The sequence below is a fragment of the Ornithodoros turicata genome, unplaced genomic scaffold, assembly GCF_037126465.1.
Source record: "Ornithodoros turicata isolate Travis unplaced genomic scaffold, ASM3712646v1 Chromosome42, whole genome shotgun sequence".
Classification (NCBI taxonomy): Eukaryota; Metazoa; Arthropoda; class Arachnida; order Ixodida; family Argasidae; genus Ornithodoros; species Ornithodoros turicata.
Genome location: NW_026999372.1, coordinates 1,011,937 through 1,036,015, shown reverse-complemented (window position 1 = coordinate 1,036,015; position 24,079 = coordinate 1,011,937). Strand labels below are relative to the sequence as shown.

Here is a 24,079-nt window from a genome sequence, read left to right as displayed (position 1 = left end):
CGTCGCCCCAAGGGGGAGTGTCGTGATCAAGGGAAATAATTGCGACGGTGGACGGTGGTGCGTGTAGTGACGGTGGAACCAAGTACTTGCCGTCTTTGAAGCTTAAGTCTTGCGATGTGTTGAATACTGTGATATGGTCAACATTGTGGTTGTGCGATAGCCCTGAGAGCGCGTCCCTATCCTGGAGAAGTCATCCAGGACGATGTATGACTTCACAGTCATAATGCTGGAGCTCTAATATCCACCTCGCTATCCGGTTTTTCGGTCGTGCTGTCTGAAGTAGATGCGTAAGGGCATCACTATCTGTGACAAGGTGAAACCTTCTCCCATCCAGTTAAGGTTGAAAGTACCTGAAGGCCACAAGGATTGCAAGTGTTTCCTTTTCAGTCACAGAATAGTTGGGTTTAGCTTTAGTAAAGGTGTAGGAGTACTATCCTATGACATGCAATTGTTGGTGAGTAGATGCGGTACAGTTACGGTGACAGAGTATAGCTGCGGTTCCGTAGTATGACGCGTCAGTATGTACCTGTAAGGGAAGTTTAAAATTTGGCAGCGTAAGGACTGGATCGGAGGAAATGTCAGAAACCAACTGGTTGTACGCAGCTTCGCATTCTGCTGTCCCTACAAAAAGTACGTCTTTCTGGGTTAGAAGAGTCAGGCGCGTTGTTTTCCTGGCGTAGTCTTTGATGAACGCCCGAAAGTGTCCAGCCAGACCAAGAAAAACACGAAGCGAGTGGAAATTGTGTGGCTTGGCAAGCTGAGTTATCCGTGCTACGGACTCTGCTTTTTCTGCCTTTGTGTAGCCATCAAATACGCGCCCTAAGAAGGTAACTTGATGTTTCAAAAACTCACGTTTCTTAAAGTTGACTTTAAGTGAGGCTCTGCAAAGTGTGTCAGATGATGTCCTCCCTGCTGACGACGTGTCCCCTCGCCACCTCTCTGTTCGCTCCGGCTTGTCCAACCGCAACTACGGGCTCGTGCGTGGTAACGACGTCCTCCATGGGCAGAGGTGCTCGAGACAGCGCATCTGCCACCTTGTTAGAGGTCCCCTTCCGATACTCGATCGAGAAGTCGTACCGTGGCAACGTCAGACTCTAACGTCCAAGTCTTCGGGCGGGATATTTCAATCTACTCAGCCAGGTGAGTGCCTGAGGTCAGTCTGGATTGCAGATTTCGCTGAATTCGGATACATGCGAACGTGATAGCTAGACGTTTTTTCTCCGTCACGGTGTAGTTTCGTTCAGGCTACGTCAGCGTGCGGCTTGCAAATGCCACAGGCCGAAGTTCACCTTCGCGCTGTTGTAACACACAGCACCTAGTCCATAATAACTCGCGTCTGTCTGCACTACAAATGGGCGATTAAGATCTGGGAGATACTGACAGGTGATCTGCGCTATCGCTTCCGCCAGAGCGGAGAAATCATTATCTTGTGCTTCCCCCCATGACCAGCGCCCATCTTTCCACAATAGCCAAGTTAATGGCTCAGTCATATCCGAACACCTCGGTATGAATTGTCTATAAAATCCAATCATACCAAGGAAGCGCTGCAAGCTCTTTACATTCTGCGGGCAAGGCTAGTCTAGGATAGCCTTCAGCTCGTTCTCGTCCGGCCTGACCATGCCGGACTCCACCGTAAACCTGAGCGGGTCGATTGGGTTAGTTGCCAACTACATCTTTAGAGGATTGACCCAACCATCAACCCAGCGGCTTGCATGCGTCCCAGCACCACTTTCAGATGCTTCCTGCTTCAGATGCAGTGTTCCTGGAATGAACGTGAGAAAATTACTACGTCATCCATGTAGGCCATGGCGAAGTTGTACTTCGCATCGCCGAGAACCTCGTCCATCATTCGTTGAAAACTAGCCGGGGAATTCGGCAGTCCAAACGGAAGCTCAGTTGTCTCGCGACGTAAACACCCAATTATTATTATAGTCCAAACGGAAGCCGGACGAGATCAAACAGTCCCCTATGACAGGTAAATGCTGTCGTTTCGACATCAGGTTCTATCATCAGGTACTATCGGTATCTGCAGGAATCTTTGACTGCAGTCCGATATTGTTAACACACGGGCTGATCCCATCGTGTACATGATCGAGCCTATAGAGGCTCACCTCGTTCAACCGACGGTAGTATACGCACAGCCTTACGGTTCCATCTTTCTTCGGAGCCAGTACCAGCGGAAAGGCCCATGGGCTGCGGGGGGGGGGGGGGGTCTCACAGCACCCGTCTCGATCATCTCGTTAAGCGCAGCATCGAGCAACTTGCGCTTGTGAACGCTAAGCGGCCGATAATTTTATCTCCAAGGCCTTGCGTCGCCGGTGTCTATGACTTGTTCCTAGTAATCGGTCAAACCTGGTTTTTCAGTAAACATCCATGACAATGGTAGCAATGCTTGCTTCAGCATTTCCCGTTGCCCCGAGGTAGCTGGAAATCCTCGCAGGCCCTCATCCAAGGCAGCAGTTGCCACTATAGGCTTTCGGTATTCTGTTCCGTGATGCACCAACGCGCAGTGATGGTCCAGCAAGGCGAGGTACTCCAGCGGCTTGCTGCTTTGGTTGATCGCTTCTGCCAGTCGGTTCCCGGTTTCGCCGCGGCCAGTCGCCCTGCACCAGGGGTCGTCCACTCCAGTAATGGATAGAAGGTACAGCTCCATGCATGCTGGTATCCTCCGCGATGTAGGTACAGAATGGGTCCCATACGGATAATGAAGTCGCGCCCCAGGATCATTGCTCCAGCCGCTCCATGGAGGTAAACACAGCGTTGTCTGACCCGATATCCACCGACGGTCGAAGACATCACAGCCGAGCCTTAGGCGATTTCTGGTCGTCCGTACCGAGATGTTCCGCCCTCGACACCAATCGTGGATTGGTGTCGCCGATCAGGGAAACAGCTGCTCCGGTGTCCACCAAACCTGCAGCGTATTTGCCGTGAACGCGCACCACGATGCCATCTTGCGATCGGCAAGCTGGACCGAGGCCACTGTATTATCAGAAAAGACAGCACGGTTCGAAGTAACCTGCCTCTTATCGCTCTTCGCTCAGGCAGAAGACGGGAATGCGTGTCGCTTCCTCTTTTTCCTCTACGAGACTGCTCGTCCCCCATACAGTTCCTGAATCGCCCGAACGTTTTCCAAAAGGCTCTCATCACTATGCTGCGTTCGGGCTGCAAGCTCTTCACGCATACGCATCACATAGTTTAGGGGGAGGAACTCGTCCCGAAACTGCTGCTTAAATGTGCTGGGACTGGAAATGGAGGCTGGGACTTGCGCCACAGACGCGCTGAGCTTAACAGTGCTGCGGCTCAATTATTGGTTCAATACTGGATCCATATGGGCTGCCAAGATTGCCAATACTGGACCAATATGAGGAGCGCAACCAGGCTCTATATTGGACCAATATGGGCTGCCTATCTTGGCAAGCCCATTTTGCGCCAATGTTGCCCATAATTCTGTGATAACGCCAACGAGGAGTTCGTGTAATAATAAAGCTTTATCCGGTTTAACATTCACAACTGATATTATTTCTTTCCCCCTTTTTTAATTTTTCATTTCTGCAAATCTCATTGATCCACGTTGCCATAGATTTACAAAAAAAAAAAACAACAACAACACTGCATCGCCCCACAAACGAAGAACGGGTGCTTAGTTGGGATCGCAAAGGTCTATTCGCGACTCCAGTGAACCATAGGTGGCGCCCCGAAATTCCAAGATGGCGGACGAGTCCAGGTCTCCCGAGCCAAGCGAGCGTAAAGACTGCAGTGTCGACCGAAATATGTTAATCTGTTTCAGTTTTTCATATGCATAAATTGACGTGCTTCATGACAAGGGAATTAATTTTGTCTTCTGGTTATCTCATACTGTGCCAGTTGAACTCAGAGCAGTAGGCAAAAAAGTTTCCGTCGTCGGCGTTTTAGAATCTAAAAAGGCAAAGCAGGGATTAGTTTCTTAAGGAGCGTGACTTAGCATGTGTTTTGGAATGTGGATTAGTAGTCTGCAAGGTAATGCCATTTTCGAGTTTGTCCTCCGATAGTCCCTTAGTATGTGAGTGCTGCAAACAACAGCTCCGTTCGAAGCGTAGTGTCTCTAAGAATTAGATAGTTCTTGTCCGAACTTTGATGTTCAAGTAATCGTAAAAAAAAATGTGATGAACAAGTTAACGTACACATGGGCATTTGCAAGAACTCAAGAGATCACGTCTTTGTTTGGTGTGGTGATGACAAAACGTACTCATATGACGTGACGTTTGCATAACTCTGACTGCATGTCAAATGCATACGTGAACGATACATATTTTGAAATCTCGTGGCACACACGCGTATATCTGACACTTTGTCTTCACTTAACACCATACATGTGCAATTATTTAACATGTCATATGTTGCGCGGCGAAAACCTGAGCGCTTCAAACATGCTCTAGCACAGTGAAGTATTCTTTTTCTGCACTGCTCTTGGTATTCACGTTCAACTTGGTTGATACTTTTATCTTTGCGAGTCATTCGCTGTTACGTCTGACCAGACAGAAGCTTTCTCTCGCAGAGAACACCCATAGTGGATGCTTGTCTACGCCGCATTAGTACGGTGATATTGTTTACTTTGCATGAGGTTTGAAAATGCATACATGTCAGCAAGACAAAGACATGCCGGTTCCTTGTTCTGTATTCCGATGATTAATATTATGATGAAACCGCGGCGACACAGTCCATCACGAAAGCGTGCGATGGGTCAACACATATGAGAATTCCGTTCCGTTCTTCTAGATTAGGAAATGATGAAAAGAAAGCGTGGCGTATTTCCAACATGCTGAGAAGAAATTTGTACTGCAACATTCCTGTTTTCGATTTCTTCGTTCTTTCTTGCCGGCTTTCTGTCCATAAGCAGGAGAAACGCGTTCCGCTGTGCTGCTTCCCTGCCCCGACGCGATATCGAACCTGGACTCCCAGCTGTTCGAAATCTCCGCCCGGTAGCTACGTCTTCGCTGGAGTCGCGAATAAACGGAAAATTTCCAACCCGCTCCGAAAGTACAAGGGAGCGAAACACTTTCCTGACGGTGACAGACATACGCCAAAGCAATTCACATTGGTTGCATTAACTTGAAAGCACCTAACTTTACAGGAGCCATCCCTTGCTATCATTGTGTTTTTTACTTGACCTGCCGCAATTCCGTTACCAGATATATTTAAGCCCATATGAAACGTCCGATCCTACTGTCGCGCATGCGCATTAGCTGTAGGACGCGTGATTTCGCTCAAACGGCCACGCTCGCTCTGAGTCAGTTCGACCTAGTGGCATTGGCATCGCGAATCAAGGTGGCGGCTGCTTCCAGTATGTGGAGTTGTCGAGTTCTAGTGAATGTTATAATGGGATTGCTACGTGTGTTGATTGTTACGGATTGTTGATTGTCAATTGTATCATCTGCGGGAAGTTGCCGGATGTAACGCTGTACTGAATTGGGCATTCCACACGCTTCAACGTCCAATCTTGGGCATTTGTGCAACACGAGTACATGCCATTTTCTGTATTTCAATTAATATTCATATATAAGTCAATATCGGGTGTGCACAGGCAATATGAGGCCCATATTGCCAGGATTTTCCTAATATTGGCTCAAACTGGGCAATATGGGACCCATATTGCCAAGATTTTTCCAATTTTGGCGAAACGGGCCCCATATTCCACCCGTATCGTCAACGACCAGCCAATATGGGCCCAATATTGTGTGCTGCTTTCGGCTGTGTCCTGTGTGCTTATTTGACGCGAACAAATAAGCACAGGGAATCCCCGGGGGAATGGTACGGCAGGTCGAAAACACCAGTGTTGGGTGCCAATTTTGTGGGATCCGCGGCCCACAAACCCGTGGTAATTTCGAATACGACTCGCCGTAACCCCGAAGAAGAAGAACACAGCACGACGAAGAAGATTTATTTTCATGAGACATAAACTCCCGCCACCAACTGAGCCCCAACAGTGCGCTCCTTATCACTTAAGTAGCTGCTTAGCAGGCCGTAATGCGCAGGGGTGAGCACACGTTTGCTCCCAGCCTGATTTTCTTATTGCGCCGGTGCTATCAACGGGTTTCACGGCGACATGACACCTCCCACACCACATATATTAGTCGTTCAGCAGTTACATCCGCTGTCAAGCAAGATGTCTTGTGTTCTGAAGTCGGAGTTATATTACAGAAATGTGAAAGATAAATAAAGCCCATATACTGCATCCTCATTGTAAACACCATACTTTAATGCGGGATTATTAAATGAATATATTCTGCGCCCCGCCGCTGTACACTCGAAATGCTGTCCGCATTATTTGGCTGGTGATTCCACACGCGATTCTTTTTTTTATTCTTTAGTATGCATCCATGTCAGCAGGCCAAGCGCAAATTTACGCGCGCAGGTCGAACGCTCTGTCATATAGAAAGTAGCGAATATGCTTTCTAGCGAAATTTTGTTCCTACTTCGAGGCATGATTTCGCTGGCTGTAGGTGTCCCCCATTGCTGTACTTGGTATGATTTTTTTTTCATACTTTAATGCCTCTTTCACTTTATGTATCGCTCATACAGGTATCCGCTGAAACACGCAAACGTTTGGAATATTAAAAAAAAAAACTGATTTTACGCGCCTGTTTCTCGAAAAGGCCCCCTTTTATCTGGGTCATCTTTCGCCAGGACACTTAAATCTGAAAGCAGGAAAAGTTTTACGCCGAGAAAAACTAAACGGAAGTCCAAGGTAACGTAACAACCCAACCACAGAAGGTTAATTTACCAGTATAGATGCACAGATCTTCGTTTTCTTCGTCTGAGCAAACTACAAGAGCTGGTTGTGCTGGAAGCACGGTCATGGTTAATATTTGCATGGTTAATATTTGGTAAACGTGCTCGAAAGCCATACAATACCCACCTGTTGCATACCGGCACTTTCATGACTGATCGGCGGGTGCCAACTATATACGGATGCCCCGAGTGACAAGTTCCGTGAGAGTTACACGATGTCAACTGTGCGTTCATACTGCCCAGCAGTCTAGACATTGGCCTTTGACAACGCCACGCCGTCGCAATCTATCAGTCAAGGACAATCCCCCCGAAAACCAGAGACACACAGACACACTTTCGAATTTGGCTTCTATCCGGCACACTCTTTCGCGAGGCACTCAACAAAGACAACCAATAAAAGCATCCACTTTTGTTTGTCAACACATACATGGAACTCGTTACTCCGTTATTTTTGTTTATTATTGCTTCTAACGTTTTGGTGGCACTGCGGATAAGGCTGGCAGGCAATTAACGAGAGCAGCAAAAGATATCCGCGCTTTTATCCGTCGCCGTTTTTTACCGCTGATATATCTATGTGGGACAAGTCAAGCTGCTAACAGGGGATATTCCCTAGGCAAGTTATAAAAGGGGGACTCTGAATTGCTTTATGAGTACCCAAATATGTCGTCTTGTTCGTTTTCAGGCATGAAGTGCAATCAAAGAGCTATATCCGATGCCGAATATGTGTGCTTAAGGAAGTACGAACAGGAACATGGCATTATTTCTAGAGGCCTGATGTCCGGCAATGACAAAGGACTGTGCTGGTAAGCTCTTTGTCTAGTGCATGCGGCGGTTTCACAGCGGCATCGTGATAGATAAGAAAATGCGTAAACAATTTTGCGGAAGGCTTCGCGCAAGGCAGGGCACGGGCTTTGTTGTTGGTTCTGACGTTATCGGCCAAGTTAACATCTTTATCCAGCGTCAGCCCCATTTCCAGTACCAATCTGGCACGAACGCGTTGGTCTCGCAGACTCACAATGAATGCTGTGAGCAAGGCGCAAGCACGAACATCCGTTTCAGTTTCACATGTACAGTGAGCGATGATGGCCGAAAGGCGTTGCACGAAATCCTTTCCTGACTCCATACCACCTTGCTTTGTCGTGAAAAGCTTGAGGCGTTCAAACTGCTTTTGGGAGTATCATGACCTGGTCAGCCCTGAAATATGCCGTGGTCAAAACTTCGTGAGGCAGAACAAGGTTGCACAAATGTTTGGAAACCTCTTGAGTCGGAGACGTTATTAGCAGGCTGCACTTGTCCGCGTCTTCGGTGAACCTAGCCACGGGAACAGCTACTTCAAACCATACTGGGTACATATTCCACTTTTCGTTTCGAGGGATCGTGCACTCCCGAGCTGCAAAACCTCCGAGTGCTATCTTCTACAGCCACTCTTCGCTAGGTTACTGCAGGTGGAGTCGCCATTCTGGTCGCCAGTTGAGGTGACCCAAGACGTGCCAGTAGCAAGAATGATAAAGTATTTAATGAAACATAGCAGCCAGATAGAGAAGAACGGAAGCAGCCGCTTCGGAGGAAAATGAAAAGCCAAAAGAGAACTACGTGCACGCACGCAGCTCTTCTTCATACGAGGAAAACAGAATGCATTTGGCGTTCTCTGTAATGGGCAGTGAAGGAACACCTGCAGGAAGGGTGCCAGAGGAACACCCTAAGGAAAGGGAGTCCAGGGAACACCTTTAGCAAGGGAGCAAAAATTCATATGTGTGACGGTCGTGGACACCCCCAAGGGAGTTTCCCATACTCCTTTTTCTTTCTTCCCACGGAGTATAGCACTCTAGCGCTGAGGACCTAATTGCCATGACATGTTCGCGGAAATAGTTTGGCGTCGAAAGTTACACACAGATCATAAATAATGTCCACACCGCAAATCTCATCAATGCATGAGTTGCAAAAAATAGTGGCATTGTTTTTACGAGCGAACTAAACTACCTTAGTTTTAGCGCTGTTGGTTTTAAGATGATTGTGAGAGAACCAAAAAATGATATTCGACACGTCCTCCTGTGGCAATGCACAATTAGACCTGGCGCGCACAACGGTAGGGGAAAAAAACGGAGTCCATGACGGGGAGAGAGTCTTTTTTTTTGCGCGATTTTCCCAGGACTACCGTGTTTCTCTGTTTAATTTCGTTGCTTACATAATCGCAGTCAACTTCTTCCTCGGGTTCCGTGAAGGGTGTGGTGGGACGACGGAGTCCGGTCCGCGGACAGAGAGCCAGGCCAGGCCAGGTCGCAGCGGAACAAGTTTATTTACATCTATATACAGCAAGACGACTTCCGACAAGAAAGTCCGGAAAAGATCAGATCACGAGACCCCTACACATAATCGACGGGCCTTTTTGTTCAAAATCAGGGTGCCGCCCACAAATTGCACAAACAAAATCAAACACGTAAATTTCTCACTTCTCAGCCCCAGGATTGGTCCGTTACTGAAGGTCTCCGAAATGCTCCAATTCTGAAGCGAGCAAATTACAAAGGATACTTCCCAGAATTAGATAATTGTCACAAATAAAGAATGTTACAAATCCAAAACCCATTAGTGGCTCAAAACGAAATGTATACAAACACATGAAAGGGCTAGCAGGAAACGAGTTCCCTACATATGGCATGTTTCTCGAGGGGAGACGCATGTCACAATGTCCATTCATACACGGATAATCTGCATCTGTTCACGGAGCAGTGTATGAATGAAAGTGACTTTAAACAAAACCCACTGGAAATAAATAGGCGACCGAGTAATCCGGGTTCTGGGAAACAAAATAAAAAATACAAACAGCAGAGGGGAGTTCTCGATGGTCATAAAAACCGCTCAACAACCGCTTTTTTGGAACACAGAACAAGCATCGGAATCAAGGCTGATTTTCGAGTTGGGGCGATGCCAAATAAGAACATGCAGGTCCATGCGTACCCATTCGAGAGTGTGTGCGTGCGTGTTTTCCAGCCCGTAAATGTCTAAAGAAGGTACTTTCTCGCGCCAAGTGTCAACTGATCGAGAATAATTCCCCTTTCCAAGACATGCTCCTCAATCACGTACAGCAGTTTGCCTATTTTGTATTGTTCTTATCGGGGAAAGAGCTCAGTCTTGCTAAATAATAGCCTTGGCGGAACGAAGTACGTCCACCAAACAACAATTTTTTGATAGGAGAATAGTTCACGGTTTTAATGGTACCGGGGGGGGGGGGGTTAATGGGGTCGGACTCGCTCAAAAAAGCGTGACCACACGGGAGCTGTCATCCGTTGGTCATGGAAGGCGTTGCATTCCGTTGGCTGCTTCATTCCGCTAACCTTGACGTGCTCGTTTTCCTAAATTCATCACTTGCTATCTAAATTCGGCGTACTGTGTTCGTATCTCATATGTATTCGTTAAACAAATAAGCATTGAATATTTTCCCACATAACACTTGCTTGTGTGCTGCCGTTCGTTCGTTACTTTATTATCACGAAACTCGACAGACCACAGCATGGAATGGCGGGTGGTTTCGTTTTTGCCATTTCGGGTTCCCATTGGTTCGGAGAGCAGCATGAAAATGGCGGTTTACTGTGTGCCATGCTGTGTGTATTCATCTTGGGAATTTTGTTGCCTTCGGACATACATGCCTACATTCGTTACGATGGTTAACGATTTATTGATCTCGCTCGCAAAGCATACAAACGCCACTTCAATACGTCATAGGCGGTAAACGTCTTCATCCGTGTCGATGGAAAGCAAAGGGTTGGCGGTGTCGCAGGTAATCGCATAGATAATATATGATTCACGTGTGATATGGCAACGTTCACCTTGTGATTCCGATAGCAGTACTCAATTCTGCATGTATCACGAAGCTTCGTGCGTACTCAACGCAATTACACGGCTAGCCTCGCTTCTAACGGTGGACGCCGTTACCTCCATCAGCGCGTTCCCCCGTGTTTCGTCCGACATGACTGAGCAGGGTTGGCAACAAACTGAGCAGCTCGGCTGTAGTTAGGGGGCTGAAATTTGTCCACTAACACTGTCATGACCAACGGATGGCTGTGCCCGGGCGGTCACGCTCGGGGATAGGAGAATCCCGTTGACGTCGCGCCAAGTACGTTCTCTAGAGTTTTCCTATATTAACTCTATGGCGCACTCCTATAACCGTCATACAGTGTTTTAATGCGTTAACGTTAGCTGTATGTATGTGTGTGTGTATGTCCGTATAGACCAGAATTTCAGCTACGAAGCAGCGCGAACGAGGCACTCCCCGTACTCTCGACACAGCGCGCCACCTGCGAGCACGTTCGGCGCGGGGACTGCGTGTCAAGCTGTCGGAATGCAAGTTCACAGTAGGCGCGGTGATGATTTGTCGCATTTTCGTATGGCCTGGATTATTCTAAATCAACAACAAATGTTTATCTGGATCATACTGCTCTGTGGTTGATTATACGAAGAATAAACGCAAACAAAATGTGCAGTTGGACGGGATTTGTAATACGAACGAAGTCGAAAGGGCTATTGCATTGCATGTAGACCAGCTGCACAGAGTTCTCAGTGCTTGAAAGGCGTCGGGAATTCGTAACCGCTGTCATGTTGATGCACGTTAGTAGTAAGTACTGGACTCTCATGGTGCACAACGCCCAACTGGCCTGAACACGATTTAATTGGCAATTAGAGCTAATTGGGACCCCCCACATTAATCAGCACCCTCCAGGGAGCCACCACACTAATTGGGGAAAGTCTAACTCGTGTCCAGACCAGCTGAGCGTTGTGCACCATGAGAGTCCATAAAAAAGAAAAAAAAAAGAAAATAAAATAAAAAGATAGAAGTAGAGTGGAGAGAAACAATTTATTCGAAAATCAACGATGCCGCGGCGAAGAAGCCGCTCCGCAACACCCGAGTGACCAGCGTCCGCCATGTTGGTAGTTTGCACCCAGCAGTTGCAGAGATCGACGACAGGTGGCCACTTAGTTGCAAGGCATCACACCAGATGGCGCCACCATCATAGCTCTAGACGAGAAAGACAGAACAAGATACTAGCGGCAGGTAAAAATGACAGCACTGCTAAACAAGTCTAGGCATGCGAGAGAAAAGGTCAAACCGCTACTGCTAAACAGAAAACAGTACACATCGGGGAAGAAGGCTTACAGGGACGATCGCTTAGGCCTAACCACAACACTACGCAGCTAACACAAGGCGGGAACCACACATCGCTAAACATGCGAGAAAAGGCTTAACACGAGCGCGGTCACCGCTAAACACGGCAAACATACGAGGAAAGAGGCTTACGGGGGCGATCGCTTAGCCCTAACCACAACACTATGCAGCTAACACAAGGCGGGAACCACACATCGCTAAACATGCGTCAACAGGCTTGGACACCGCAAAACAAGTCTAAACATGCGAGAAAAGGCTTAACACGAGCGCGGTCACCGCTAAACACGGCAAACATACGAGAAAAGGAGCGCGTCAAATCACTCACTCACCTTTTCCCCCGCGGCAACTTCCAGGCAGAAACTGAGCGAGCGCGGAGAACATACGTGTGCTCTCTACGAGAGGCAGCCAGAAACTGAGCGAGCGCGCGGAGCGCACGTCCGTCTTCCGCGACGGTCCGAGAGAAACTGAGAGGCGACGCGCGCGCGCCCTCTGCTCCACTCGTCCGCGCATGCGCGCGCGCGCTGCTAGCTCCATCTGCGCCGGCCGCGGGTGTTTTCGGTTTCGGCTCTCTGCTGCGCGCGCGCGCGCTCCTAGCGGCGACGGGTGGCTTTTCAGTTTCGCTTTCATTCTCCGTTCTTTGCGCGCGCGCGCGCGTTTATCTCTATAAAGGCAGCGCGCACCGCGCTCGCGTCATCACTACGTGAAGATGTTCAGCTACCACTCTTTACAAAATTGTTCCCGCACCCACGCTTCTTGGGAAGAAGTGGAGAAGGAATGTTTCAACAGCGAAAGTCCCCGCAACGAGCTCGTCATCACTGCTTTTCGCTACGTGATAGACATGGTAGGCTTTGGCAATATAGGAGAGATCTCGCCGGGGCCGCTGCAGGAGATGGTGTGACGAATTTACGCCCGTTACAAGAACGTCTGCATAACGGTTCCGGACGGACCCCTGGGACTGATGAGCGAATTTGTGAGCTTGTCCAACGTAGAATTCAACTACATCGCAGCAGACATCGTGGACCTTCTCGCTCGTGCCATCGCTCATATTAAGCACGCCCTGCGGAAGCAGCGACATTTGCAAGCAGTCTACATCGCCAACTTTGTCATTGATTTATTGAAATACCGATTGGTTATTGACATGCAACGCATTAAACAGTCCGAATAACTTTGACGAGACTCTGTGTTTTCTTTCACTGAAACATGTTTATTGAATACATACAAAAGAGTTGGTCGATAGATGCCTGCACCCTCCCTGACTTGCCTCAACAGAAAGGATATGGGGAACCTTCATCGCAGCGTCGTCATTGCGCGGGTCACTGCACCAGCACGATGACGGAATGGTCATTCTTTTCGTACACCCATTCCGCTACCACACTGCCACGATGACCCGTGCTTCTCCTGTCTGAGAGAGAGAGAGAGAGAGGGATGTCTCGACTAGAACTTTTATTCTCGATTACATGCGCGTGCAGCTGTTTGTTCCGCGGTTACTCGATGCCTGACGTCGACGGTCTCGGGCTCTCTTCCGGGTTTTCCGTTGCTGCACAAAGAGGGAGTACTATCGTAATGCGATACGCGTCAAAACACTAGGAAAGCTTACCGTATTCGCAGCTCCCATAAGGGAAGGAGTGTACGGCATCCACGAGATAGCGTTTGTCGTCGTACGGGACCAAGCTCTTCTTGAGTCTCGAAATGGTGTACATCGTTTGCTTTATACTCTGGATGGTGCACTGCTTCTGAGAGACCGCCTTTTCATTGAACAGAGAATCTCGGTACACTTCGTGCAATAAATGTTTCCTCACCACGTCTTTCTTAACTCCTTTGGCTCTCGCGATCTGTTTGTGTGTCCCAGCCAAGAGAATGCTGTACATTTTCGCTACGACTTCCTGGATAACTCCGCCCCCCGTCTCGTCTTTGAAGTACCCCATCTGATTCGCGTGCTCGTCGTTGAAAAGTGGGTGGTCCGGCGGATAGGAAGACAGATCTAACTCACTCTCAATCTTCATCAGCTGCTCTTCCAGGCTTTCACACGTGAGAGAAAAAATTACGCTGTCCGTGTCGCTATAGATCAATTGCACTGGACATGTCAAGCGAGAAAAGAGCGACTCGTAGATGAAGCTGTACATTCGGACTTTGGATATTTCAAGAATGGCAAAGCCCACGTAAAGGGGGTGCGTGCATTTGATGCGGCGTTGTTTCATCTCGTACAAGATGCACTTATCACTCAGAATGTGAAAATGCTGACTGTCGACGGAGCTAGCTTTTCGGAGCGCGCTTTCTTTGTCGTAGGCTAGGGCATACTTTTTCATCCGTCTCACATTTTGTATCGACTTACCGAACGTGCTGTTCGACATGGTTTTGTACAGAAGTCGCTCGAATTTCGTGGTCGCGGCATTCCTCAACGCGACGTTTCTCTGCACGAAGGTTCGCAAAAAGTTGTCTTGGCGGAACGAGAGGATGCTGTGAACACGTTTTATTTTCATGCCCAACCTCACGTACAGAGCGAGCAGTGCATAATGAACGACGTAGCGTTCTTTGTCGTAGCACGTCAGCAAGAGTTTCGTTGTGGAAGGGGCGTTCAGCGCCAACGCATCTTTCAGGTGGCGTTGGTAGGGGGAGAGTTCGTTCTCGTCCACGCACCTGTGTTCGGGTGCCAGGGGAAAATCCCTAGTGAGCGCGTGCAGTTCTTCGGGATATGACAAGTCTACCACGTACACGTAACCCACTTCCGAATCGTGAGGAATGTTGAGAAAATCGATCTCGCTCCACCTCGAAGGATCGACCCACTCAAAACCACCTGTCGGGAGATGGAAAGTCATCGCGTACGGGTACAAACTGTTCACGTCGAGGTACTGGATAAAAGTATTTTCTTGCTGGGGATCGTAATCGTCGCACCCCTCGTGATTAGCCCGACAGTATCTGTGGAAGCTGTTACAAATGCCTCCCCTGATTCCCTTCTCGATCGTTTCGTACATCTCGCGATCGCTCATGAGCTCGAGTTTGACTTTGGTGAGCTTCAGAGCGCTGCTCCACGCGTAACTGGCGAGGGACACTGTGCGTAGGATATCTAACCTATCCGTCTCTAGCGCAATCTTCCTGAAATACAGTACGACGTCGCAGAGCTGACAGGCGTCGAGCGTGACGTAGAGACGCGTGTAACCGCCGAGGTTCTTACATTCGAACAATTCGATAATCTCGAGGGCGTACTGATAGTCCTCGTCCGTGATCTCGTGGTCGTTCAGGTCGCTTTTGAAAGCTTCCTTTGGCGGTAGTGCGGGCAAATTGTACGCTTCGAAACTGTCGACGAAGGTGTACGGGTAAATGCCTTTCCTGAGAAGGCTTCGGAAACGGTCACCATACATTTGACGGGTACAATGAAACGCGCTTTCACCACCGCTGGCGAGCAGGGTTTCCACCAGGTTCGACAAGGAGAGGTTGAAAAACTGCGTGGTATCGCGGAAATGGAGATCGCCAATGTTGAACCCTCTTATCTTTTCCGAGCTCGAAGCTAAGATCCACGGCTCGCCCAGATTTAGAACGTGCATGTGGCGGAGAAGGGAGCTCAAATCGTACTGCAGGTTGTGCACGCACACGACGAGTTCTTTGGTGTTACGACACGTAAGGTTACACGTATCACACAGCGTCGCGACAAAATTCGAAGAACCGGGCTCTACGAAGCGGGTGTGGTCGTGATGCGATACCTTCCGCGTATGTCGGTTAAATTCGATTCCACAAAATTCGCAGTGTGTAGCGCTCGCGTGCCGAAAGTGGTCTTCCATACTCATGACCAACGGCGCGGGACAACTGTTCAACCTATCGATTTGATCGCTAAATCGCTTGAGCGAGAGCAAGCATTTCTCTGCCGCGTTGGGTCCCAAATAGCCATCTAGGCCTAGTATTTTTCCGTCCCAACTTCTCACTACAACGATGCAGTACGAGCTCATCCTGTGCACACTCACGGCGTCCTTCACGAGCGCGTCCTTTTCCAAAACGCTCTCCGTGTCCAACACCGCGAAATAGGGATAGGGATGCATGTACTGTATCTTGTTGAAGGAGACACTCTCCCCCGCTTTTGGCATTTGGAGAATCACTTCGTTTACGTCTCGACACAGATGTTCGTGTTGCTGCAATGCCTCTCTCGTTCCGTAACCGGACGTGCATTTCTCGCAATAAAAGTAGTCACTTCGTCCCATGAAAGTGCTAAATTTTCGGATCCCATAGAAATGCTCCTTAACCTCGAGCAAGTGGACTTTATCCTTATAGAGCGTACAGGGAACCCGTCCTGTTGTTATCGAACTCGTCTGCTCGTCGAACACGTAGATGTAGACGGAGATTTTGTTTTTTCTCTCCCACAGGGAAATGTCTTCGTAAGTGACTGGGAAGCAGGGCGGCCAGTACGTTACGCGCGTCTCCGGATTCGAAGGATTCATGTACTTGCGGTATCTAACATAATCGTTTGGGTTGTTTCTCAACGGATGCAAGAGTGCCAGCACGCTATACTTGAAACACTCGTTTTCGTGATTCGGCGGAAGTTTGACTTTTGTGAGAGTCTTTGTTTTTCTCTTTAGCAGCTCGGGAAGCTCGATCGTGCATCCAATCCGCTTCGGTTTTAAGCGCGTTAGTTTTAAGTCGACACATTGGACGTCGTTCGAGGTGAAACCAGACCCTTCTCTCGCATAGTTTTCAACGCGTTGCGAGGACTCTGCGATAGCAGCATTTATCGCGCCTTCGATTTCTTGGCGGTTATGAACGACTCTCATGTGAAGGTTCACGTGAAGGAGATGAGAAGTCAACCCGTCGGCTCCGTCCTTAACCATGAGCGCCTTCGAGCACAGACAAAATTTGAAAGGCATGGGATAAGCTTCGAGGACACGCGTGATTACTGGAGCTATGCTCGGTAGATAGAGTCGCAAATCGTCGACGTTGTCGTCGTGCGGGGAACAGAGAAGCGTGTACCTAGTAGCCGTTCCGTCAAATGCCTCATCTGTGACAAAGAAAGGAAGGAATTGTCTCTCCGTGACGGAGGGATGATTCTCTACGACGTGTTCTCGTAATTCAACGATTCTACGACCCTGGACAGGCTCAGCTTCGTTTCGAAATTCTGGGCTTGCATCTGGTGATTCATCTCTAACCCTACCAGACAGAGGAATGAAATCTGCATACGACTGATCCCCTTCCCACATGAGCAATTCGTCTGCATTGTCATGTCCATCTAGGGGTTCGTCGTCGTCGTCCGTTTCACTTATTACGAAAGGCGGACTACTGACTCTGTCGTCGTCGTCGTCATCTGAAAGGACGACTGGGCTATTACCGAGATTCTCTATTCTAGCTTCGTGCTCTCTTTCTACGGCCACGAGCATGGCATCGATGGGGTCGTACTGACATACGAGACAGCGCGGCACTGCGGTCAAACAAAATCAGTACGAGATTCCCCCTCACGAAACAATGCTCACTTTTCCCTTCAGTTGAGGAACGCTTGAGATTGATGATGATGATGAGAGAGGATGGGATGAGTCCCTGTGGTCAGTGTCATGCGGTGACAGCGGCTATCGGTTCCTGAAAAACAATGTCATACATAGAATACACTCTCACAGCAGAGACGGTCAACTTACATTTTGGTCCACGAAACGCCTCGTGTCGTGGATGGATGCCCCTCGTGGGCTTCCTGTCAATCGTCGTAGAACCAGCGCACCTTTTATAGTCGCTACACCGCTCTCCTCCTCCTCCGCATTGCGACGGTGTCGTCTGTACTTTGACCACCCCGCCTTCCGTCTTTCGCGCCTTTTTGCGATGTCGCATATGACAATGATAATACCATCGACGTTGAATAAAACATTACACTAATTTCTAGCTAACACTCTGGGACGACTTGTACATGACGACAAGAAGACCCAGAGTGGGATTCGAACCCAGGATCCTTCTACACTGGGCGCGACACACTAACCACCAATCTAATTCGTACTGTGTGACGTTTTTCGTATTGCGGGGTTCGTGTCTACACACGTCACAACATGTTCAAACACGTGCAAACATGTTCAAACACGTTCAATGACGTCATAGAGAGAGAGAGGAAGTAGTGTGTACAGGGACGACTTCGTCGCCTGTGTCTAAACACGTCCAAACATGTTCAGACACGTTCAATGACGTCATAAAGAGGAAGAGAGAGGAACGAGTGTGTCCAGGGGCGACTTCGCCGCCCATGTTCAAACATGTTCAAACACGTCTTAACATGTTCAAACACGTTCAATGACGTCATAGAGAGTGAGAGGCAAAGCTTTACTATAAATGTCGAAGCGAATGGTCGATCGTCATTCCATCATGATCAGCTTGGTAGATCCTCGTAAGTAATACCCATGACGTCATCATCATCGTCGAAATGTTTGAAGAGTTTCGTTTCCAGTGTACAACACTTTTGCTGCGCGTGAAGTCGGTTTTTTCCCGCCTCACATATTTCGGGAGATTGGCAGCGCCCGCTTCTTCTGTACCAATTGTGGTGGATTGTGGTCCAAAGGTACGCTTCCTCGTTATTTTTTAATACGTTCTATAATCGTTCACATTTTTTCAGAGCAAAAGCATTGGACGGACCGATTGATTCGCCAGTTTCTCGGCTGTCGGACGGTACCGTTCGACGTACGTTGCGAAGGACTTCGACTATTGAAGGAAGATGGAGAAGATGGACCATCAGTGTCACTCTGTGACTGAAGAAGATTGTACGTGTGTGTGTTTGAGATATAAAAACACGCGTTTCTCACACTCCTTTCGTTGCAGATTACGAATGGCTACTGACGGGAGATCTACCCCTGGTCCTAACCTTCAAGCCTCCTCCAAAGACCTTCTTTTTGCGAATCGGCGATCAACTGACTACCTGTCGTTGCGGTGGACTCTGGTCGAGAAACCCCAGCCATTGGTTAGACTCGAGCCTTCGTCCGTATTTGGGCTGCCTTCCCGGCTACGAAACCAAAGCTGGAGCCTAATTTTTGTGTAACGAGAAATAAAAAAAAAGGTTGTCTACTCTCATTCCGTCTCAGTCATGATGATGACGCCCGAGCAGAGGTTTGCCACCTTTGTGCAAACGCGAATGTATCGGGACTTGCTGCGATTACGCGATTATATTCACGGCGATAGCTGCGAGGGAGACTTTCGCTCGATTCTCAAGACGATACCCTTACGTCTGTTCACCGTCAGTGGGAAGATTGCAAAGAAAATGAAGCGTTTCGTAGATTACAAGCTCGAGCTGTTGGAAAAGTATAGACGAGGAGAGACAGTCGACCCGTGTCTCATCAACGCGGGTTTCAACCGACCTATCGTCCGTCGCTACTGGCTTCTCCACACATCCCTCGACGTCACGGTGCAGACCGGCGACGACGGTGAGCGTCGGGTCAGCACGTTGGAAGATCGTCTCGCAAGGGTCTTGTGTATGTCATGAATAAATATACTATTTTTTACGAAACGAGTTCGCTCACGAGGAGACGTTTTATTGTTTCGTCATTCTCTTCGAGGTTACAGGAAAACATGGATACACAACTTTTCAAGCTGTAGCGTTTCGACATGCGCGTGGCTACGTAGATACAAAAAAGCCCGCAGTAAGGCGAAAAAGGCGATTGAATACACTTGTCGTTATACTCGTCCACTACAGGTAAAGTCTTTCGAAGGTTTGCTTCGATGGGGGGAAGTCCGTAGCTGTCGAAAAACACGGCAGACCCGTCGTAGTTTTTCAGGTAGAGCACCCAGTGCTGCCCGCGTCTTCTTCGCTCTTCCGTATTGATGATTAAATAACCGGGCTTGCGTAAAACGAAGGCTTCGTCGGAAGCGCAAATGCCTCTCAGCATGGAGGAAGCGAGGGGGTTCAGGGACACGAGTTCCAAGATGTCGCTCTCGTACATCTTTTCTTATGGGAAGGTGACCGTACGGTCCTTGTCGACGTACATGAGCTTGGGACACTCGGAAATCAAGAGGACGGTGACCGCGTGTGGAAGGGCTTTAGCGAAGCGTAATTGCAGGCGAACGTTTCCTTTTCGCCACTCGTTCAAATGCGAAGGAGAAGAACACTTGTCCACGTCCAAGTTAAAGTAGAGGAGGAACCCGTCCGTTTTAAATCGCTCATAGCTATACTTGAAATGTTTCTCTCCCAGTTCTTGCAAGAAGTTAAAGTAGGGAATTTTGACGAGGTCGTTCTGAAAGTCGTACTCGGCTCGCACTTGCTGGCCGTCCACGGAGAGCATCGAATGAGACAGGTCGTAATGACGGAATTTGTAGGGGTTCGATTGGATGTCGCCGAGAAAGTCGGACGTGGCGAGCAGGGCGACGCATAATTTGGAAGGCACCCTTTCGGGGTAAACGTTTTCAAAGTGAGCGTCCAAGCTCCCGGCACTCAAGCTCCGCACCTTGGTTTCCAATCCGCGTAACACGTAGATGGCCGGCGTGGTCTGAAGCCGCCGCTCGTATTCCAAAAATAGGGAAGGTGACAGCGTCACCTTTTTCAAGTGTAACGTCATTTCTTTAATGTCCACCTCATAATTGTACGTTTTCTTGTCTTTGGGGACCGATACGAGTTTAAATTCGTCGTTGTTTAACAGGAAAACGACGCGAATTTCGACGGCAGGTACCATCAGGCGCGGCTGTTGAAACAGGTCGGTATTGATCTGACCGACCAGGTTAAAGTATTTTCCACCCTTCGTCGCTTCGTAACGTTGTTTCGGACCGCGAAACGAGACGTCGTAATCGTCCTTTAAATGTTCGTCGTCCTCGACATAAAGTCCAGCCGCGTGCACTGTTTCTTGAGCCGCGGGCGTGGAATGAAGCACGACGTCCAAAATACTCCTGTAGGCGTACAACTCGTTGGAACTGACGAGCTTGTTGTTCGCATAAACGGTGACCGTCTTAAACATGCCGCTCAACAGGTGGTTTATTGGGAAAACGACATCTTTCTCGTCCATTTCTTCCCCGTCGTCGCGAACAATGCGCACGGTCAAAGACACGAAACTGCCGTAGAGATCCAAGTGTGCCCTTTGCAAATTTTGAATACAAAACTCGATCACGGAATTATTTACTCCGTTGACCGGATAAAAAAGTTGGTACGAAGTATCTTCCACGCCGTATTGAATGGAAGGGGGTTCGAATATCATCACGTCACTCGTTAGACAGATCGGCGTCTGTATTTTTCCTTTCGTTGACGTCATGACGGAGCGCGCGCAGCGGATGTGTGACCTTCACGGCGTACCAAAGATATCTGCAGGTGCGTCGTGTGTCGGCGCCTTTTGTTGTCGTTTGCGGCGTTTCTTCCCATTGTTGTTGTTTCCAGAGCCCTCCATGGAATCCAGCACGTCTCTCCCCGTTGCTATGGCCGTCTTTTTTACTGCGCGCGATATTCCTTCGCCATCGGCCAAATTCCGCGCCAAGCGCTTCAACGTTCTCTTGGCGATCGGTTTTATTTGCTGCCAGATGGGAACGATAAACTTGGATATGTTGCTCAACACACCGCCCCCTCGTTGGAAAAGGGGTCCCGTGTACACGGGAATTATTTTGGGGGAATTACGGTACATATTTGAAATGCAACGTTAGATTGGTTCTGCCTTTGGACCGCAACGGCAAACGTCTTCCCGTTTCGTCCGCGAGAACGATCGTCACTGAAGGAATTTCGAATTGAGACAGGTTAAAATACTGGATGTTATCTAACGTGTAGGTGACGACGTGCTTGTCTTTCTCGTAATAAAAGGGTAGTATTTTTAATATCGGTTTTTTCCCGCTCCCCACGTACGTGGGTTCCACGATATCCGTGTACACGATTATGTTGTGAAACGGGGGTTCCAGGAGTACCTCGACGGAGCTCGTGGCATCCTCATCCCCCGTGAACACGGTACGCGATTCGAAGCCCAAAAGTACGGCCAGGTACTCGGAAAGTCTTAGGGTGGAGGTGCCCTCGGAAAGCCGAATTTTACATTTCTGTTCGGTTCCGTCGAAGCTGAAGCGCGCGCGTTCGCCTACGCGCTGATTAATCGCATTTAGAAGTGCTTGCGGCGTCGCATAATAGCCGGAAGGCACATGTACTTGCAAAGATCGAGGAATTTTCGTCTTGATCGTGAAAGAAAATTGACGCGCTATGGGGAGAGAGACGCGTAGCGTTTCTTCTTCGTGTCCCTCGACGGCTGTGAGATGTAGCAGCTTGACAAAGGGTTCCGGTACGTGCAACCCTTTCGGTGTTTTCAGAGAGTACCCGTTATCCGCGAATTCTAGCGAGGCGTCCAGCTTGTGCGTCTGGAAATACTTGTTGAGTGTGTTCCGTAGGGACGTGGTTTCCGAATTCAGAGTGACGTCGCCGAAAGCGACGGCGGCTGCGGCGTGCTCCAATACGATGGAGGTGGCTTCGCGTTCGCTCAATTTGGGGGGTTTCACCGCACGACCTGCTTCGCGGGACGCTAGCGAGGCGTCGAGCGCTTGCGCGAGCCGAGGGTCCAATTCCACGGCTTTCACGTCCACGGGTAAGACGAAGTCGTATCGCGATTTATTGTACGCGAAAGAAACGTCGAATTCCGAAAGGGCTTTTCCCAAATCCCTCTCGAGATCCGAGGTGACACGAAAAGTTCTACCGGCTTCCACCGTGTCCTCGAAAGAAACCTCGATTTTCGCATCTTGCCTTTCGTAGCCGATATTTAAAAAATCGTTACTTATGCTGAGATCCATCAGACCGACTTTATACCGATTCGAGAGCTGAAGCGGACTATCGAAAGCTACCGTGAAGGCATTGAGTTTATTCGAGGGAAACTTATCCATGCTGGCGTTTGAGAGCAGGTGGACGTAGATGTCAGACATCATTTCCCAATCTTGACCACGTCGCTGCTCGGAACCCAACTGTCGTGTTCTTTGTCATAACCGAACCAGCGAACCAAGGAGAAGCTCTGACCGTTCAGTTGCTTCTTTCTCAGCACTTTCGTTACTGGCCAAGGCTGATTGGCGTCTCGGGTTACGACGAGTACCTCCTCTGGGTAGAAAGATCCGTCCACTTCCTTACCCCGGTAATCTTCCAGGTGTACGACGGGAGGAGAGGTGTCTCTCAGGCGGGAGACGGTGAAAATCTGAGGCGACCAACTCCCTTCCGAGCTCTTATGAAAACCTTTTCTGTGAAGTAGGACCCTCACTTTATCCCCCAGTTTGAGCTTCTTTTTCACGGAGGGTACGACGGGCTTCCCATTTATCTTATTGAACAGCTCCAATTCGTTTTCGGGCGTGACTTCGGACGGGCTGATGCCCAAAGTCCTGTGTTTGGTGGTGTTGTAGTCGCGCACGATCTTGGGAAGCGCGGAAACGAAGTGGTATTTTCCCGTTACTCTAAAATAACGGAATATTCTATCGCGTAAAGTGCGTATGACGCGCTCTGCCTGCGACGCTTTCATTACTGGAGAGAAGGTAGAATACATCTGTACCTTCTTTCGTGAGAGATACTCCTTGACGGTCTTGTTGTAGAATTCCCCGCCTCTGTCGCAAAAGATGCGTGTAGGTACGTTACCTCCCCGAAAAAGTCTTATCATGGCCCTTTTCATTTCGGCGGGGCGCTTCGTCTTTAGCGGGAGGGTGCGCAGAAAACGGGAGAGGGAATCGATTGCCACGAGAATGTAGCGGTAGCCACCGTTGAATCTCTTGTATTTTGAAAAATCGGCGAGGTCCATTTGCCACACGTCGTTGATCTTGAGCGCGATGATGCGTCTCCTATTAAACTTTCTTCTGACCGGATGATGGAGCGTGTAGGCATCCAGCTTTCTGAGAATGGCGAGAGCCTTCTTTTTGCTCAAGTGATGCGCTTTTCTATAGCGTTCCACACCCCCCAAACCACCCTCTGGTTTCTCATATCCCTCCATAAGTCGTCCACGCAATGGAGGCCTGCTGCTGCTGCTGTTGAGGCTCGCGAGATTTGGGTAGAGAAATCAGACGCAATAGTTTCGAGACTTTGGGGAACCAGGAAGGTTTCTTTCCCATCTTACGTTGCAACAAATAATTGACGAGTTCGTAAACTGAGGAGTGTCTGATGGGCTTGCCCGACACGGAGACACAACCCTCGCGATCCCAGGAAAGAACCTTCTTTAATTCCGAGACGACCCTTTCCGCTTCCTCTTCATCCACCTCTGGAGAGAGGAGCGAATAGTCAAAGTCATTTGTAGCGTC

General features: G+C 49.0%; 1 protein-coding gene across 1 annotated transcript in view; it reads left to right on the top strand.

The window, feature by feature from the left end:
* LOC135374083 (uncharacterized) overlaps positions 1 to 24,079 on the top strand; it is a 165,648-nt gene that overhangs the window by 25,499 nt on the left and 116,070 nt on the right. The window contains exon 8 of the mRNA XM_064607080.1: positions 7,451 to 7,571. Coding sequence (XP_064463150.1) covers positions 7,451 to 7,571 — 121 coding nt within the window. The remainder of the gene's footprint in view (positions 1 to 7,450; positions 7,572 to 24,079) is intronic.